Raw genomic sequence first — 20,986 nt, forward strand, 5'->3', positions numbered from 1 at the left:
CCATGAAGGAGAATGGTCAGCTACATAAATAAGACTTAGTGTTAAATCAGTCTCCTCATAACTGGCCTAAGAGATGACAGTCATTATTAAAGAATCTGTTTTGAGGATAAGTGTAGTGGTACAAGTTTATAATCCTGGTACTTGGAAAGCTGAGACGGGAGGATTGGAAGTTTGAGTCCAGCCTCAGAAATTACTGAGACCCTGTTTCAAAATAGAGGTAGCTTAGAGGCAAAATGCCCCTGGGTTCAATTTCCAGTACCAAAAACATAGGCAAAAATTCAATTTTGTTTTAGAAAACAACCTGTTGTTAGAAAACAACCTGTTGTCTTCAAATGAAATCACCAAATAACATCATAATCTTTATCATAAGACAGAGTAATATTTATCAATGAAGTTATTGGTATGCTTCTGGATTGACACCATTGGCTTGGTTCCATTAAGTCTTTGATTATTTTTTTCTTTGTAGAGTGGTATATTAATATCAAGTTGATTTCTTCTATGTTGTCTTTTGTAGGACCAACAACATTCATTTGCATGGTTGCTAAGATGTGTGTGATGGTAGCCAATGAACAGATTTTATCAGCTTACACACACACACACACACACACACACACACACACACACACACACACATACACAAGACCGTATTAAGGTATAACACTCAACAAAAAGTTTTACTGAAGCTGGGCGTGGTGGCCCACACTTGTAATCCCAGTACTTGGGAGGCTGAGACAGAAGGATCACAGGTTCAAAGCCAGCCTTGACAACTTAGTGAGGCCCTGCACAACATAGTGAGATCCTGTTTCCAGATAAGAAATAAAATCGGGGTAGGGGTTTAGTTCAGAGGTAGAATGCCTCTGGGTTCAATCTCTAGTGCCACAAAAAACAGTTTTATTACTTGTATTTATTAGTAGGCTAAGCCGAATTCATTAAAAACTTTTGTTTTTTTCCTGTTGTATGCATGATAATTTATAATAAAATTGAATGACATTAATCTCTGTTTTAAACTTTCTAGGAAACTCCATAAACTAAAAGCTTTCAACATGTTGATACTAAGTTTGAGAATAGTTAGATTACTTTTCTTTATTTAATGATTCCATTCAATTCTAGGATCATACATGTCAAGTTTAATAACTGCAGTATCATAAAGTATGCAGGTTTCTTCTGATTCTAATCAATGACACATCTAAATTTTATAACTTCTTCTAAGTAACTTCTTGTTTTTATCCCTTTCCTATGTAAAGAAAGTAGGTTAAAAATATTCTAATAAAAATTATTTACCTGACTGCTCAGATTAGAGGCCCATATATAGTAAACAGTTAATAACAGCAATATTTTGTGACATAATCATCGATTTTTTTTTTCAAAATCAAGTCTGTCATACTGCTTACTTAATGTTGAAATAATTAATGACAGATAATTAGCCCAGGGCCTTTAAAATATAAGAAATAATTTTCATAAAGAGTAAATGTGTTCTACTGATGAAAGTTAGCAACGCATGATGAGCTCTCCTTAAGGAATGCCATTGTTGATGGTACCAGATGATCTGAGGATGCAAAGCTCCATACATTTTGAACACAAGAAGAACTGAAGTGCTGATGACAAGATGTATGGTTCCAATAATCTGGGTACATCAAATTTACTGCTTAGCTGCAGAGTGGTCTCTCATGACATTAATATCTGGATTTATAACGAGTGAGGCAAGGTTAAACGATCTCCTTTATGAACTATAGAAATGCAAGTTGATGCATCTGCAGCAGGATTTTCATTTATGTTACTCTTACATTTACATACCTGATTTGGGAACACTTCAAAAATGTTTGAGCTTTAACTAATGATATTGTTGAAGGCATCTATTAATTTTGTGAGCCGTCATATCAAAGTGGAATTCCATTTTTAATGAAAATCTTCCTGATATACAATAAGTTTTTCTAATGATGGTATACCACAATGCTTTAGCAAGTATGACATTTGCTGATTGTTCCAATGCGTAAATTTAACACCAGTTTTTGAGAGTAAATATTTTGTTACTTAATATTTAAATGTGCTTAATAACTTTGCATGCGTTTCTAGGCATGAAAATCACTTTAGAATCAATGCAGGGTAGACTCCAGGGATCATTAATAAAAACAAAAAGTAAAAAACAGTGTTTCAAATTACTATAATGCTTTAATATATTTTCTGTCCTGCCTTCTTCATGATTGATAGTAATATTCCGAGTAAATATGGCCAGTGCTTATGACGATATGAAATACACTGTTTTTCTCGCATATATGAAAACTAAAAACAAACATAATTGAATAATTAGAGCTCTTTTGGGTTTCTTGGCTAAACCCTACCATAACTATTAGGCAAAAATAAGATTAGGCAGATCACATGAATCCCTTCTTTGAAGCTAAATGACTCTGGCTTCAGAGTCTTGGAAAATTATTGCAAGACAAGAAGAATCTATGGTCTCTTCAGGTTTGGTTCACCCCCAAGCAACACCACTGGTTCTCAGCTGCTGTAAAGGTATAATATTCATTGGTTTATATTATCACCAGCTATACCCTCAAGGCTCAAAGAATGTTAAATGAACTGTTTGAATTTGGTTGGATATAAGCCATAAAAATCAAATAAAATATTATTTTCACCACTTTTGGTCCTTATTCACCCAAATTTATCTTTCATTCACTGTAACTCAGCAACCTTTCCATTATCTAGGCACTGGCGGAGCTACTGTTGTTACATTTCTGAGAGCTTTTTTATTACAGGCTCTGTTTTCAAGAGGCAGGTTAACTAAGCAGTTTTGATGTGTGCCACGCGGAGATGTGGAATAGACACTCGAGGTCCATTCTCTTGTTTTTGTAAGATTTCATTTGAACTTATTTGTCCTACTCTGATCTAAAAAAAAAAAAAAACTCAAAGCAAGCACTAATATCCATCTAGTCTCTCATTCATAAACACAACTGAACAAAAGACGTATAAATTCTGCTATTGTTTTCTTTCTTTAACCTCAAGGTTCTCTACAAAATGAACAAAAGTGTCATACTCCACAGTTTTTTTTATACCCAAACTATTAAGAGTCATTTGTTTCACACGTATGAGCAAGAACCTTTGCAATGGAAGACATGACTCGTGTTATTATATTTATACTTAAAACTGTGACATGCATTTCAAAGCAATATTTTTTTCTCATAGGAAAACTCACATTTCTTGTCAAAAACATGGGGAATGCAGATAAGAAGGGAAAAAAGAAAAGAGAGAAAAATTAATCTGCTAAGTGAGAGCATATTGAATTTCAATCTCTTCCGACGTTTGGTCTCAGTCTTCCCTAAAGTAATAGAAGCTTCTTGGAAAACATGCTGGGATCCCCAGCTCACTGCCAACCCCCAAACAGTTTCTATACTGCAATCAGTTATACCTGACATTTCCATATTTTTCCACCCATTACAAATACAATTCCATGTGGTCTGGCACTCACTCAATTGTTCAACTAGAATGTTTCTCTTGAAGTTTCCACTAGGCCTCTTTATCATCATCCAAGGACGATTTCCCCCCCATCGTTTCGTCTATAACGTTCACTGCAATTTACTTCATGTTTGAAAATCTCCTAACTCGGATTCCATAATGCTACCTAATTCATGTTTTCTTCTTACATTTGCAGTGGATTCCTGTCTCTTGCCTTCAATGTCTCTTTTTTAAGTTTGCTGTATGCTTGTATTGTTTTCATTTGTAACTAGCAGACTATCCTAAAGACCTTGGCATAATTACAGGACATTTATTGATTATTTCACAAGAAGTCCAGGGCTTTCTTGGTGACTCAAATAGGAAGTCAAGGTTCTCTCCAGCCTTCTGCTATGCGATTATGTCTCCGACAACAATGTCTTCCATCCTATTTATGAGATGACCATCTAACTTTAAAGAGACAGGAGGTTGAGGTACAAAGGCCCTTCTCCTTTTCTTTCCTTTCTTTTTCTTTCTTTCTTTTTTTCTTTTTTTTTTTTTGTGGTACTGGGGATAATAGAACCCAGGGCATTCTACCTCCATGCTATACCCACAGTCCTAATTTTTATTCTTTATTTTGAAACAGGGTCTCACTGAGTTGCAAAGGGCCTCACTCAGTAGCTGAGGCTGCCTACCTTGTAACACAATCCTCCTGTCTCAGCCTCCCAAATGCTGGGACTACAGGTGTATGCCACCACGCCCAGCTACCCTTCTTTTTTTTTTAATCAAAGAAAAAAGATATTTCTGAGAAGTCTTCTTAGGCAACACTTGTTCAAAATAGTTCATACACTCCCTCTTTATGTAATAGAAATGGTTTTTACACTCACCCAATATGTAAAAGAAAAGAAATAGGATTGCCAACCCTGACTTAGACCAACAATGATTCATCCATTGCTGAGGGACACAATGCCTTCTCCCCACCCCCACCCCCACCCCCCAACACATTCAGTCTTAGGGGCATTGGCTAGAGAATAATTGATTGACGGGGTCTGCTATCTGTCAGCTGTGGCTGCTTAGGGTTGAAGCTTTGCCTACCCATGATCCAAATCTCTGAGGTCCAAGAAAGGGTTATTATGAAAACCAGCCAGGATGTGAAAAGTGCTGTAAACACAAAAGTCGTCCTTAGTAAATATACATTTCTCCAAAGAGACACAATCTTAAAGTGAAATTTTAGCCATACTCTTTGTGTATCGAATCAAGCCCTGTATCATGCTAATCCTCTTTTCAGCTATTTTCATCTCCTTTCTTAATAGTTTTCCATCCTGTCCCAAGTCATGGTCACCATAGACACATAGAGGCCTCTATGTGTCTCCTACTTACTTTTCTCTTGTTTCTGTGTTTCTTTCCTCCTCTATGATGTCCTTCAATGTTCTAACCTTATCTCCTACTGTTGAAGACAAAAACACTAGCTGGAGCCCTAGCCTGACATGCAACCCGTCTCTCTCTAAAGGCCCTCTTCTCTGTATGGGCTCTCTTCTTTACAGCTGGGCCTCTTTTGTGAACTTGTATAATATCCCAGGTCATTCCCTATCTCATCCAGGCTCCTGCTATTGGTCTTACCTGTAATGTTTGACTTAGTCTTTAACACCACTTCAAACAGTGCTACATTAGCCAATCAGGGGACCAACAAAATTACCTAATTCTTTGGTCTGACTAAAGTTCGCACACCTGCCCTACACTGTGTGACCCTCCTGGGGAGAATGAAGGTAATCCATCTAGGCTTGTTTAAGTTAGTAACTCTTTCATGTACTGACCTTGTCAGGGATCTTAAGGCCTGAATGGAGGGTCTGTGTAAAGAACCTAGTGCTTATAGCTGCATCATATACTTATGTTCATTAAATATTTAATGATTAATCTTCAAGCAATTTATAACCGCATCTACCATATATTTATACATTCTTCCTCCATACCAGATATCCTTTTCGTGGAAGTGTCTGCTATCGGCTGCCAAGTCATAGTAAATTAAGGTGAGTCCCAGTATGAGGTAGTAGGGCAGGGCACACGCGTGTTTAACCCTTCCTCTGGAGTGCATAAAGGCTGTCTCGTATGAGAGAAACAGAAATGTGAAGGAGGTCATGTTATCAGCTATCACTTTTAAAATGACTTCAATTCCTACTCCTGCCACTCCTATCACCCTTCAAACTTGGCCCACAAAGAAGATAGGGTGTATTTCATCATCCTGATTTCAAACTTGGAGGAAAATAAGCTATGATTGAAGTTAGGCCCGCCAGTTTGCACACATCCGAAGGCAAAAATCTGTATTAAAATTAAAAAAAAACCCACGAGTTGCATTTTGTGAAAGAAATATGTAGCTATGGAGTTATTTTTTTAAGATATGGTGTTTGAAAAAGTCTCTCTGTAAATAACAAGTTCATCTTTCAAGTCTTTTGAAAGCTTCAATGAGCCCGGAGCTGAAACTTGAGAGTCCTTCTAGAGGGTTAGGAGAGGAAGAGTTTATTAAAAAGAGAAACGAGATGTGCCTACTGTGTTACGATGAAGATGTTTGTGATGGAGATGATAGAATGATTTGTTTCATGAGTAATTCCGGTCATTAACAGCAGCATCAGGAAAATGTCTTTGTGCAACTTTGTAGATGAGCACCACACGGCCAGGTATTACCCTGCAGCACTTTCTCAATAATGTGCTGACCTAAGATGCATTTGGCCCCACCAGGGAACCCGCATCATTCCCCTCGCCCACCCCCCTTTGGCTTGGGTTTAATTAAAATACCTTAGTGGTTGCAGGTGTCCAGGCAGTTTAACACAGCCTGCATAGTAGACTTGGTTTGCTCATTAGCATAAGAAAGTGAGTTAACACTAACCCAACTGGAACCTCCCCTTTCATCCCATTTCTCAGAAATTCAGTGTAAAGGGCAGGATGGGAAGAAGACAGTGCATTCAGTGCCCACTAGGGATTCCGAAGACGTGTCAAGTCTAGGGCGTGTCAGCTGCAGGTGAGAGGGCCGAAGTGGCCCCTCCTCAGTACCTGCTCCTCGCTCTGCTCTCCGGCTTCTTCACATTCTAGAAACCTAAGCACAGCGATTTTTCACCCAACACTAATAATTTTTTTTTTTGAAGCGAAAAAGGGGGCATTTGTCAATTCGGATCCAAAAAATTTAAAATCAAACTATAAGTGGCCTTTAATGTGTGCACGCACTACCTACCTTTAGGAGAAAAATTAAAAAGCCAAACTGAAATTGCACTTCTGATTAGCTCGGCGGTAGTGCTGTGCTACCCCGGGGGAACTGCGTTGATTTCTACCCTGGCTCTGCGTTTCACTAGGACCAGAGCAACAGTTGGAATCGCAGTGTCCTTTATCTTTGCAGTTTAACACGATCCGGCTAAGTCCGCGACTCAGGACCCCGTGACACTTATGTCACTAAAGACGACATTTCGGCTCAGCGTGAAGGATGCGACATTCTTGTCAATGACCCCAGAAGGACGGTTCTTTTAAAATCTTCCCCCTCCTACCAAGTAGAAAGCGATCCAGTCCAGGTTTTGCCTTCGACTCCGCCTGTGAATTCCGGCTGTGCACGTTTCTCTCCCTCCCTCCTTTATCCTGCCCCTCGAGCCTCCGGCGTCTGTCTCCAGGATTTCTCTCTTCCTATTTCAGGACTCGCACAGGCTGCCTCAGTCTGTGCGAAGCGGAGGTTTCCCCCGGATCCCGTTTAACCCCAACACCTACCTCCACGCTCACACGCCCCGCGAGTCCCGCGCCCGCCCGGGCAGCCCCGCGCATCCCCCGGCTCGCCTGTCCGCCTCCCCCCCGGGAGCCCGAGCTCGCCCGCCCGCCCGCCCCGGCCCCCGCAGCCCCCAGCCGCCCGCCCGGGCTTTAGAAAACATTTCTTTCCCTTCTCCTCTTTCTGGTTTTTATTGCACCGTTCTCGATTCCGAGGGGGCTAGCGGAGCGAGGCGGCCGCTTTCCCAGCCGGCGCTGGTTGGCTTGCCACCCTCCATCTGGCTTATAAAAGTTTGCTGAGCGCGGTCCAGAGGGCTGCGCTGCTGGTCCCTCGGCTGGCGGAAGGGGGTGACGCTGGGCAGCGCGGGGAGCGCGCGGCTGGCTCTGGCGGGCTTTCGGCTGGAGGGGCCAGGTGGAGAGCGCACGGGCCCTGGGGCTGGCCGAGCTGGATTTGCATGCCGCACCATGCCTTCTTGGATCGGGGCTGTGATTCTTCCCCTCTCGGGGCTGCTGCTGTCCCTCCCGGCCGGGGCGGACGTGAAGGCTCGGAGCTGCGGCGAGGTCCGCCAGGCGTACGGTGCCAAAGGATTCAGCCTGGCGGACATCCCCTACCAGGAGATCGCAGGTAGGCGCGGGCGTGCGGCGGCCCCCGGCTCCCGGCGGCAGAGTTGGTTCGCACTTTCTGCCCGGGCTCTCCCGGGGACCGGCTCTGGGCGCTGGATGCTCCGGGGCGGGCGGGCGGGGAAGGTGTGCGTCTGGCCGCCTCATTGTGTGCACACGCGGTCCCGCCGCCCCGCGCCCGGCCACCTCGGCGGGCCGGGGAGCCCGGGACGATCCGGGGCGGCCGGGAGCCCGAGCAGCTCCCGGACCCCGGCGCCCACCCCGCGCCTTTCGCTCCGGCAAACTTGGAAGAACTGCGGCCGCAGTTTGCTCAGCGCCACCGCCTGAGCGGCGCCTTCTCTCCTCCCGCCTTCGCGCCCTCGGGGGCGGTGGGGAGGTGCGGAGGCCCCCGGCCCCTGGTCCTGCGGGGAGGCTGAGCGCGGGGCGCCCAGGCCGGCCACGCCGAGGGGACACTCGCCGGGGCCCAGACCTCCGCACCCAGGCCATTTCGGGGCTGCTTTGGGGACTTCATGGACTGCCTGTTTCGGGTTTGGGGCGGGCTTCCCCGTTACGGGTCCCCGATGGCGGTGGGCCACTCGGGGTGGGGAGACGCCCCGGCCACCCTGCGCCCGCCGGGTCCTGAGCGCGGCCTCGCCAGCCGCGCGGGGCTCGGAGCCAGCCAGTTTCCGCGGGTGGCTGAGCTGAGGATTCGGCTCGGGCCTGGGGTCCCCGCGTCTCCCGGCCACTAGCATTCTTCCCTGGACAGCTCGAGGGCCCCCCACCCTCTCGCTCTTTGGGCGCCGGCGTGCGCAGCACTCGGTCTCCAGTAACTTGCGCAGCCGCCTGGGTGCGCGTTTTCCAGCTCTTAGCTCCAACCGCATCCCAGCTTCTCTGGGGCTCTGTGAATGAAACGTGTCGGGGAGAGAGAATCCTCCGGCTGCGAGAGGCCGAGGGGAACCTGGGGGTGCTGTGGGGACGCGGGCTGCTCCAACCCGGCGGCCGGAGTCCTTAATGACCTCGGATCGCCGAGGCACCGCGCCGGATTTTCATCCGCTGCCCTCTGCGTTTCGCCAAAGGACTGGTGGATGGATGGAGACGCCTTTTGCCGAGAAATCTTTAGAACAGCTCACTTTCCACGCGTTGAGGAAGAGCTGCTTCATTAGGGTTGATCTCGAAACTCTGGGAGTGAGGATCTTTACTCACATCTAAATTACCACATTTATATAAATGCGAGCATTATCAGGAAAAAAAAAAAAAAGCGCACAGATCACACCAACAGCGAGGCGCATTGTAGAGAGGAAGCCTTTTCAGAACCAGGCGTTCCCTCCGAGTGGAAGGCAGAACCTGTGGCGAATTACAAGACTACTTTTTTTTTTTTTAATCCCTGTCACCTCGTCCCTCTTTTCCAAAACTCTTTAATTTGTTGATCAATGAATAGAGAGCGACTGCCCCTTACAGCGCCTTGAGTTTCTTAACTCCTTACTCTTGTCTACTGCTGTTTCATTCTTTTTAATTAATTGATAAGGATCAGTTTCGTTCTTTTTTTTTTTTTCCCCTCTTCCTTTCCCAGTCTCAGGAAATTTGACTTTTAAAAGGTTTTCTTTTATGAATGATCACTTCAGGAACATTTTCACCTCCAATCTGGGCTTTTGCAAACTGTATCTGTTAAACACACAGATATTCCCCAACATGATTTCAGATAAGATATCTCAAAGAAAACTGAAGTGTATTTAAAATCACCTGTGTAGTCTTTATTGGATAAAGGGTCTTTGGAGACTAGAGTCCGTCCTCGTCATTATGAGGAGCGCTGCAGTATCACAGCGGAGCGTTTCAGTGTAAATAATTTCTGTAGTCGCACTATACTTTGGTGGAGAACATTCTTACAAGTTTATGAAACTCAAGTAGTGTTTTACCAGCAATTGGGGTTTTGCTGCTGTTTATTTTCGCCTCCCCCTTTGCAGCACAGTTCTGCCTATTAGCTTTGAATTTCTAAAATGTGTGTACTTTATTAAGCTACCCACTTGCCAGGACTAACTAAGGGCATGCTGATGACTTTGCTTGAAGGCTGGTGTCTCTGGTGCTGCTGGGCATACACAATCTCTGAACCCCCCCAGAGTGTCACAGGCACGTTTAGTAGGAAAATAATGAAGATAATTGTGTTTTTCAATATATGCTTTTTTTTTTTTCCAGAGTAAACTTTGCTTAATGCTAAGGTACATTGGACTTACTATTGCTGTTGGAATAATCACTTAGGAAATGTGTCCTGTTCTTCTGTGAATACACTGTCTCCAACCTAGCTCTTGATTATATTTTATTATCTGGCATAGATAAGAGTTTCTATGGTGGTCATACTCTCTTTAAACTCTTTTGCCTTATTTAGATATCAAGTGGTTTGCTTGGGAATTAGCATGTGCTGGTTAGTCTGCCAGTAAACCTAAATTAAAAAAAAAAATGTTCTTGAGGCTTGAGGCTCATGAGAACAGTTCCTGGTTGAAAGATATTTTTGTAGGTAGCCTACTTAGAAAAGTAACATAGAAGTAATAAGAGCATTAGGTTTCATTAAGATACTATTAATGTTTTACTCAGATCTTACAATTGTAAAATGTTCTTTTCCAGGATAGAGAAGAGTTCTTCAAACCATCAGATGAGGGACTGGGGTGGGTGGTGTATAAAGATCTACTGGCAGAGAGTGCTTGGAAGGGACCGTTTGCACTATTAATCTTCTCTCAGCCCTGATTTTTAAACGGTCACAGGCAGATCAGATAGATTCTATTCTTGTTTGAAGACCTCCAACGGAGTAGACTCTTGAGCCCCGAGATCAGCTATCCATTCTAATACTCTGGCATTTTTGTGGTTCAGGAATGTTTCCACATATCTAGCCAAAAGCCTTCAGAGCCTGCTTGCTTGTTTTCTCCTGTTCTGTCTTCTGGGGAGATAACGAGGAGTGGATCATCAGGTGCTTTGTTTGGACAGTTATTCTGATCAAAGGTTAACAGGAAGCATACCAGGCTTCCCTCCAGCATCAGCAGTTCTGTATTATCCCACTTTTTTATCTGACTCCTCTTGGTGGCGCTAAGCTTCTCAAGGAACTCCATGACTGAAAATAGCACCTGCTTAAAAGTCTGGGAAATTCAGAGGATGGTGTTCTAGGCTTATTCTGCCACTATGCCTTGGTAGGATCATTAATTATACTACTTTGTAGTTAACAGTGATTTATTGGCATATGTGATCACATTTCCACTCTTTATTAAATATAACTTTAAGGATCTCATGTGTAGAAACTATGTACCTATCACCTACCATAGACATTACCTTGAAAACATTACCTTATTGAATTTTCTAGTAACTTAGTGCATACTAAGATACATTCACTTAGTTAACTTGTTAAGTGTGACTCTGCTAACAAATAATGAGGTCAGAATTCACATCTAGGCATGGTGGCTCCAGAGCCCATCTGCCCAGCATGGCCAGTGCCTTGAAGTATTAAGGGTCCCATGATTGTCCAGTGCATGCATGAAGATCAGTCTTTCCCCACCTCAAATGTATTACTTTCTTTATTAATCACCATATACATGCATCTATTCCCTCCCAGTTGTTCATTACTGAATACCTTTCTATTTACTTGCGAAATCTATAATGTCTCAAAATCCACTTTGAATTCATTTTATCCTCTCAGGAACTGGTCATAAACTACCTCCATTAGTCATGTAGTTAATGCATTCTCTTGATTCTGTGCGTGCGTGCATGCGTGTGTGTGTGTGTGCAAGTGTACGTGTGGCTATATAAAACATAGAAACTGAATGTTTCTGTGTAGGGTTCTTTCTAGATTCTGGGCCTACTGGAATATTGGGTTAGTCCAACTGAATTTATAATAGGAAGTTATCCATGGGGTAGAAAGAGAAGGGAAATTGATCTCCATAGACTAGGACAGAAAATTGTCTCTAGCTCTCTTTTCAGTATTTACTTTCTGTCTCAGATATGTTTTGGGGGTACTAGGGATGGAACCCAGGGGCATTCTACCTCCATGCTCCACCACTAGCCCTATTTTTTATTCCTTATTTTGAAACAAGGTCTCACTAAGTTGCAGAGGGCCTAAGTACCTGAGGTTGTCTGGGAACCACGAACCTCCTGTCTCCCAAGTACTTTTAAAGTTAGATTATAGTTGGATATAAAAAAAAAGGATTAAATGCTTCCCTATCTCTTTGATGTCTTCTTATCAATTGCTTATCTCAAGATCTACAGTAAGAAAGGACTTTTTTATTCTATTAATGAATTAGCAATTTTTTCATACTTCTTCATTGGCTTCAAATATATACATACATATATATGCCTGATCTTTGTCAGGGAGGCCTTTCCTTTCTTTGGAAACCTGTCCCCTTTGGTCCCTCAACAGACCAACTTATTTTGTGCATTTGCCATTAACACAATTTTTTTTCCATTTTGCATGTAGGTGTCACATTAACATAAACAGAAAAACAGTGTTTGGCCACTCTTACTCTTTTATAGCCATATTAAATATCTTAGTTTGGAATAAATTGTCTAAAGTACATTTATCTGCCTGTTTCAAAGATTTCTGGGGTCTTGGCCTTCTGTTTTGTTAGCTGATGTCTCCAAAGTCCTTTGTATCAACAGTGTGATTTATAAACGAATTAGCTGAACTTCAAATGTTTTATTTTTTCTTATGACTTGGCAAGTCACTAGATGTCTAAAAGAATTCCATTATTTCCAGATATCAAAGCAATCTACAGTCCGGGTTATTAGGAATGCTACTTGTAAAACTCTTGATTTAGGATTAATTTTAGAGTGGTCCTTGCAAACAGTGTTATCTTACCTGATTTAATTAGAGACTAACATGTCATCATTGAGAACAAGAGTTCATTTAAGTTGACTTTTTTTTTTTACATAAAACTCACATCTTTTAATTGCACAGCATCTTAATAGCTTGTGAGTCGAAATGTAGGGCACTATTGAAATTAATTTAAAGTGTAAAGCATCCTATCTTTAAAATATCGGAGAATAAAATTTTGTCATTTATGTAGGAAAATGACTAGTGTTCTTTTAACATCACAGATCAAATTTATGGACATGCATGGAATACAAAGTTATGTATTTCTATGCTACAGTGACATACTTTTGTATAGAAGTAGGAGCTGGAATAAAAGTTATAGTAAAATAATTGTTTATAAAATGATTTTAGCTACTTAATTTTATCATATCCCAATTTATAAAACTAAAATATAAGACTATTCCCCATCAATTCACATCTCTCAAAAGACTTCTAGCAAGATCAGTAAGCTGATTTAGAGTTGTCTTGCCATTAAATAGCTATTTAATAATTTAACAAGTTGATGTTTATATTCCTTTACATGGTAAATTTTACTCTATTCTTTAGTTATAGTGAGTCAGATGTGGTGGCACACACATGGAATCCTAGTACTTGGGAGGCTTAAACAGGAGGATAGCAAGTTCGAGGACAGCCTGCACAATGTAGTGAGACTCTCAACAACCTAGCAAGACCTGGTTTCAAAACAAGAAATTAAAAAAAAAAAAAGTTGGGGTTGGGGTTTAGCTGAGGGGTAGGTTGCCTCTGTGTTAAGTCCCCAGTACCCTTTCTACACAGTCATACACACAATAAACCAAAACAAAACTTAAGCTGTAGACACTATGACTTTAAATAGTTTTATAGATTGTGTCAGTATTTTTCAGTTTTTAGTTATTCACTTGATACTGTTTGAAAGTGTTGTTGAGTTCCTTAGATAGTTTGTTGTAAATAAAGTGTTTCAAAGTGGTAAGTCTTGAGTAAAGATTTCTAAGTTGAAAATATTTACGTTTTTAATGACTTCTTGGATAAAATGTAGGATTTTTGTTTTTGTTTTTGGTACTGGTAATTGAACCTAGAGGCATTCTACCTCTCAGCTATACCCCCAGCCCTGTTATATATATATATATATATATATATATATATATATATATATATATATATATATATAATTTTTTTTTTTTTTTGGTGGTACTGGGGTTCCTGGAAGCCCTTCTACCTCCGGGCTACACTCCCAGACCTCTTTTTTACATTTTTATATTTGGAAACAGGGTCTCCTAAGCCAGCGCACGCGGCTGGCTTCGAACCTGCGCGATCCTCCTGTCTCTGCCTCCCAAGCGCGGGGATTACAATCGTGCGCCACCACGCCCGGCAATATATTTTATTTTTAAACAGGGTCTCACTAAGTTGCAGAGGGCCTCACAAGTTGTTGAGGCTCACTGTGAACCTGCAATCCTCCTGTCCCAGCCTCCCAAGTACTAGGATTATGAGCATGTGTCACCAGCCTACCTGAAAAATAGTTTTTAAACTAATGCAACAGAAACAAAGAAAAATAAAAATTCAGTTCTACATTTACACATTACCTAGGTTATTGATTATTTCAATAACCGATTCCTCCTTTCCTTTAGGCATTATTTTTTCATTAAGTACTTATTCTGCATTTAATATGTGTAAGTCCTGTGTCATGTGTTTGGTCTAGAGTCCCAGGGAATTTTGATACCAGTAGAGAAGCAGCAATCCAAGGCACCATTCAAAATTGGCTAATTACAGCTGCTATAAGTGTATGGCAATGAAGGAGCCTCGCCCTGCTGGAGCATTTTATAGAAGCATTGGATCTAACCAGAAGGTTTTAGAAATGCTTTCTTGAGGGAAAGCAATGGGGTATGAACTATGAGAAGCCATCAGTAAGGCAAGGCAAGTACACACAGGTTCCCTAAGAGGAGAAGGGGTGAAAACACAGGAAAAGGTCCAGAGCCTGGGGTCATGGCCTGTCAGTGTAAATGGGGGATGGGAAGGAAAGGCCAGAGAGGCAGAACCTAAGGGTCATGTTAGTGATGTAAGCCAGCCATCCAAAAGAGCCGCTGAGTATCAGCCCTGTGCTGCTGACTCTCCCATAGCAGGCCTAGACCTCCAAGTCAAAAGCTCACCAGAGCTAAACTCAAGTTTTCACACATCCAACTGCTTCTACTACAGCCTCAAGAAGCAAGTTTTTTTCTCCTTCTCTTTTTTTTTTTTTTTTTTTTTTTTTTTTTTTACCAACTTGGGTTTTCATCCATTTAGAGCCGCCCTCTTCCTGTACTCTATAGAACTGCACGTGTCCTGTTAGCCATATAGAAAGCACAAAAAAATAAGAAATTGGATGCTCTTCTTACTAGGCGGAAGCTAGGGAGAAAATAGGTCATAGGAGGAACTCTAGACAAAGAAAGAGATACTAGATGAGCAAATAAGGCGACCTGAGGGGGATGGGAGAGAAAGAGGGAAATTCCCTAATGTACATGACATCCGTTCACAAACATTTCAAAGTCAATTGCTAAGTCAAACATGAGAAGGAGGGAATAGGGTGGGAATTGGGAAGGGCTAAATGAGTGATGTGTGCTTGTGTGCCTCTACCATCTTGTACTCCATTAAGATGTACAACTACAATGCACCAATAAAAAAAATTAAAAAACAAAAAAAAGACAACCAACCTTGGGGCTGGCACTCCAAGCTGCTGTTGCCCCTTATTGCACTCTGTCCCCAGAGGCTCTCTAGCATGCTGATAAAGTGATATTCCCTAGATATACAATGCCCTTTTTCCAAGTGCCCACTCCACTGGGAGTTACGCTGACCCCTTGCCCTTTGAGTGGTGGCCCCTGGGTTGGCTCTGAAGGTTACACACTGTGAGGGACTTCCCTCGCTGGCCACCTAAGTACCTCTCAAATGAAGCTGGTTGGGTGCTACTGCCACCTGGAGGTCAGGCCTTTGTCTTTGATTAGCCTAGAAATGCCTGGAACTCTTAGGGCTTTGGCCTTTGGCTAGGAACAGGAAGAAGCTGCTAAGGAGATGTTTCAACCAGGATTGGACAAGGTCTTGAAATACCACTTTGATTGTTCTGGATAGAAAGTGCTAGAGGGGAGCAAAAGAGATAAAAGAAGAGGAGATGTTATCTCCTTAGTGCTGACTATGGGAATGGAAAGAAGGATCAAAAACTGTTTGCTAAGTACAGTCGACAACTCCAAAGATCATTGAAAAATTATTTACTAGCACCTTGAAAAATTATGATCATTGAAAAATTATTTACTGTGTCATAATGAACTGGTCTGATGTATGTGTGAGTGAGAGAGAAAGTATATGTATGTGGGGATATTAAGAGAGATCTGTCTCAGAATTCATGATTGAATTGCTAAGGCAATAGTTCTTGGGCATAGCTTATGTATGCTTTTTTTTTTTTTTTTTGCGGGGGGTACTGGGGATTGGACCCAGAGACATTCTACCTCCGAGCTACATACTCCAGCCCTACTTTTATTATTTATTCTAAAACAGTGAAACAGGGTCTCACTGAGTTGCAAAGGGCCTCACTAAGTACCTGAGGCTGTCTGCAAACCATGATCCTCTTGTCTCAGCCTCCCAAATGCAGGGATTACAAGCATTCTCACGCCTGGCTTATGGATGCTTTTTAATGGAGGAAAAACTTAATATCATTAAGCCAGCAGAGGATTTCTAAGAATAGCAATGTGTCTGAGAAAAAAATTTTTCTCAAAAAGGGTCAAATGAATTATAAACTATCAGCATAGAATTATCAAAACACGTGTAATCACCTATGCCCATTATGAAATTCAAGCCATAGTTCTTTGTACTGTGGCAGTGTAAAAAAAAAAAAATCTTAGAAGTTTCAACACAATGGAGAATTAAATTTTATCATCACTCCTTGAGATTTAAACCATGCAGTGTCAATGGCTTACGTACCAAATATCATTACTGACTGTAATGACAGGGATCAAAGAAGAAAGTGATGTCTTTGACCTTGCTAAAAGTAGGTGGCAAAATTTAATTGGAGCCTTGAAAGATTTGACAAAGGACCATGAAAGAAAGTGGAATTCAGGGTAGAGATGATATATACGGGTGAAACAGGCTGTGCACAGCAAAGAAAAGGATTTATTAAGAACTTGTAAAAAAATATATTGACTAGTCTGGGTGGGGTTGGACTTTTGGAAGACCTTGAAAGTCCCAGACTTTTCTCTGGTAGGAATTAGGTCATTCTGGGTTCTTGGCAGTGAATCAGCATTGTTTTAGAGTAGTCAAACCCTACAAACAGGATGAATTAGAGAGATCATGAAGGACCCAGGAGAAGGGAAGGAGGACAGCTAGGAGGCCTTTTCAGATACTTAAACTGGGAATATGCAGGCCCAGAGGAGAAAAGAGGGAGCAAATAAGGTCATCAGAGAAGAAGAGGCAAAGTTAATGAGAAATTAAAAGTTTTAGTTAATTTAAAAAACTTACAAACTCAGCTATGCTATGTAGAGACCCATCCAGAGAGTTTAAAGAGGAAGAACTCTCTCAACTTTCCTGAAATAACCTATGCCACTTAAGATCCTTTTTGCTGCTGCTCAGAGAATCTCTTGACTCAGCTGGCTTAAACAATCTGGGAAGACCATTATTAACATTGCCAGAGTCCCAGCATAGGGCAGCTCAAAGAGTGTCCTCAGGGCACCAAGTTCTTAGCACCTTTCAATCTCTGTTCTACCATGTCACCACTGTATGGACACAGCCTGGCTGCTGGAGGGCCAAGAATCAGCCACAGGTGCCCAAATGGGCTAGTTCTTCCCATATGACTTTTCTTATGGGAGAGACTGCTCTCAGAAGTTTTCCCACAGACGTATCTTCCCTTCTGGTTCCCGAATGCTTCCTAAGCCCTGTGCTTGGAAGGGAAGGAAAGGGAAAGAGACCACAGTCTTTGAGCTGGATTGCCATAGTTACATTCTTCCATGGGAGCTAATGGCTACTGAATTGCTTGGTTAATCTTCATAATCTTAATAAGAATTTCAAGGAATTGAGTTGTAATGGAGAAATTTGAGAGACACAACCCAGGATGACTGAATTAATTAGGGATTTGGCATCTCCTCTTCAGTCTGGTATTTGTCAACTTCCAGCCAGTGGTGGACTGATGAATGCTTAACAAGTGGCCTGGGGTGATATCGGGGGTCCCTGATTGGTTGCATTTGCCAGTTTCTGTTGTATAAATATTCCTACCATGACCAGTTTCAAGCTGCCAACTGTTAATCAGTTCACAAAATTTAGAAAAAATATGTGATTTGGAAAGAGCTGGGGCACATTCCAGGCAGTACATTTGGGATCGTATGGGGCATTAAAAAAATACCTATACCTGAGCGGAGCTTCATAGTCAGATATTCTGATTTAATTGGTTTGGGTAAGAGGATCCTTCTTTCCTTCTTTCCTTCCTTCCTCCTTTCTTTCTTTCTTTCTTTCCATTGTTCCTCTTTTATAATTTTTGGAAATAATTGTTATGTGTTTTCATCATTGAGAACCAGTGATCTGAAGAGTTCTCTGTTCATTGAAATCAGTGAAGGACTGGCTAAGCACAAATGGCATGGATCCACCTCCCAGAAATTTTTATTCAGTAATTTGGGGCTGAGGCCAATAATTTGCATTTCTAGAAAGTCCCCTGTTGATGCTAATACTGTTGATCATCAGGGTACCTTATTTACATATCTGGGAGCAGCCACACTCTTAATTTCATTCATTCATTTATTTATTTTGCAATATTAGGGATGGAGCCAAGGGGCATTGTACCTCCGAGCCAAATCCCCAGCCCTATTTTTTAGTCTTTTTTTAATTTTTAAAACAGGGTCTCACTAAGTTGCGAAGGGCTTCACTAAGTAGCTAAGGCTGTCCACAAACAGTAATCCTCCAGTCTCTGCCTCCAGAATGCTGGGATTACAAGCATGCGCCATCACACCTGGCCTACACACTCTTAATTTCTTTGGAAGGGGATTTATATGTTTATTTTTTCAGCACCAGAGCTTAAGATCAAGTCATCGTGCATGCTAGGTGAGCACTCTACCACTGAGCTCTACGTCTCCAACCCTTTCTGTTTTCTATTTCATTTTGAGACAGGGTCTTGCTATGTTTCCCACGGTGGCCTTGAACCTCAGATCCTATTGCCTCAGTCCATCTAGTAGCTGAAATTACAGATGTGCACCATCATGCTTTGCTCAAAGTGGCTTTAAATACATATCACATCACTGTAGGCAATCAAATCTTGTGCAGTGACCACCACATGTTCTTTACCTTGATCTTGGTAAGAGTCTACACCCAGAAAGTATGTTATTACTTTAGGTGATACTGCTGATCAGCCAAGGTTGCTTCTAAAACATGTACCTTGAGGACCTAGGAAAAGAACCATACTACTTGTGTCTGGAACCACAGGCCTGGAATCATCAGCTGCCGGTGGTGTATCTTCATTGAATAGAATGGAATCTCCAGTTACTTTAAAGAGGAGATGGGCTATAGTATTTAGAGTTTCTTTTTCTGTAGATCTTCATTTTTCTTTGCTAACTTGGCATACGTTCTGTGGGAACACATGAATCTTATTATGTTTGTTCTTTTTAGAAGGTTCTGGTCAAGAGGAATTCCATCCCCCTGCCTTCTCTTTGGGTTATTTCCCCCGTGATGGCTTCCCAGGTACAGAACTAGTCATTTTCCTCTGAGCTCTAGGTTCTCCTGTGTGTAAGGAGACTGCCTTTAGAGCTGGTTGCTTTTCATTTTATACACATTTAATTACACATACACCAGAATTCTTTCTGGGCATGCACACTTGGGTTCTGTAGGCTTTATCACTTATGTGTTTGTTCCTTTTTACAGTTTTTGGATTTCTCAAAAGGTTGACATCTTCCTTGTGTGCTCCCAGGACAGCTGAGATTAGCAGCGGACAGGGCTCTTCAGTTGAATTTCAAGGATCTAGAGACATTTCTTCTTTGTGGTACAGTGAAATTGTAGCGACTATTTTCTTGGCAAAGGAAACACTTTGAGGTCTTCTAAAAAAGTGGTGAATACTTTTCAGTTGTTATTTTTTTCATTCGTCAGAATAGCTGAAAGTCAATAGCACTTGTGAACTAAGCATGAAAGAAAGCCACCATGCACAGGGTATAGATATTTTAAATGATAGCCTCTAACATTTTCCTAAAAAAGGGGGAGGAAATATTGTTCTTTAACTGTTTGCTTTTCCTGTTGTTCTAAATCCCAATGGCTTGGAGTTTTTAAAATAAAAAAATATAAAATTTATAATTGCTGATAATTTTTTATAGCAAAGCTTTAACCAAAAGTTTCTGTAGGTATAGTGTAGTAATTTATTATATAAAAAACAATTGCTGAGAACTAATTTGTAAGAACCAACTATCCTATCTTTGCAGTTATATTCCATCGGTGAGTTTCCTGTTTCTTTAAAGAGATACTCATACTAATGGACTGATTTTAGAAGCCAGAGTTTTTGAAGGACCTTTTATGGATAAGCTGTAGTAAAAAGTCACCGATGGACAAATTTAAGGTTTTATTATTGGCTTCTGTTTGCCAAACAATTGTTTCTGAAGCATTTAGGAGCTCTATTTAAAACATAGACATTGGTAATCAGAAGCATTAACAGTCTGGAAATGCAGGATTCCTGGGCTTTCCTACTCTTGCTCTATTAGCCCTTCTCCAGCTGTCTATTTGCATTGAACTTGGAAAACATAGTTTCTGTGATTTTTACATCATCAAGTGCTAATGTGTGAAAGGCTTTTATTGTGGTTTTACTGCTCAAGCGATTACATGTTATCCAACTCAGTATTCTTTCAGAGACTTGGGGGTATTAGACATTAGGAGTTCAAACACTATGTTAAAAGCTTCGGCCAATCTTTAATATGACTGCAATAATGAATATATTCATTTCACTTATGTTACCACGGGGCTCTTCTGAAAGGTCAGTTCCAATCGAAGGTAAAATATCTTGGAAAATGGCAATGCTTACGTTCTCAACAAACAAAGTTGTTATGAATAATCCCTGTTCGGTTGTCACTTTCTCTTTAAACAAAAACAACTTTGGGATTTCTTGGAGTCACTTAGAGATCTTCTTTTTTTTTTTGTAAGTAGACATGAAAATCGCACAAATCCACATTTTTTTTCTGTTTTAGGCAAAAAAAGGTAGCTTGTATCACATTTAGTAAAAAAAGGTAGAGTGATCACATTTAAATTCCAATAAAGAAAACAGGTAAGGTATATCAGGAAGTTTTGGCAGAAAAGTATATTTATGTTTTTTCATTTTGTTTTCATCCAAAAATTTAACAGATGAACTTTGAGTCAGTTGCTTAGCTTGAGTTCATAAACAAAAAAATAACATTATAGGAAATAACTTGCATCAACATAAACTGA

The 20,986-nt window shown here is 41.3% G+C and overlaps 1 protein-coding gene across 2 annotated transcripts in view; it reads left to right on the plus strand.

Moving 5' to 3' along the window:
* Positions 1-7,629: 7,629 nt before the first annotated feature.
* The window catches only part of GPC6 (glypican 6), a gene marked incomplete at both ends in the record, with an annotated part of 1,162,580 nt that continues 1,149,223 nt past the window's right edge, over positions 7,630-20,986 (plus strand). For both annotated transcript variants that reach the window (XM_080689891.1, XM_080689892.1), the window contains one exon: positions 7,630-7,789. In XM_080689891.1, the coding sequence (XP_080546017.1) occupies positions 7,630-7,789 (160 nt within the window). The remainder of the gene's footprint in view (positions 7,790-20,986) is intronic.

Source organism: Muscardinus avellanarius, assembly GCF_963383645.1.
Source record: "Muscardinus avellanarius genome assembly, chromosome: 2".
NCBI lineage: Eukaryota > Metazoa > Chordata > Mammalia > Rodentia > Gliridae > Muscardinus > Muscardinus avellanarius.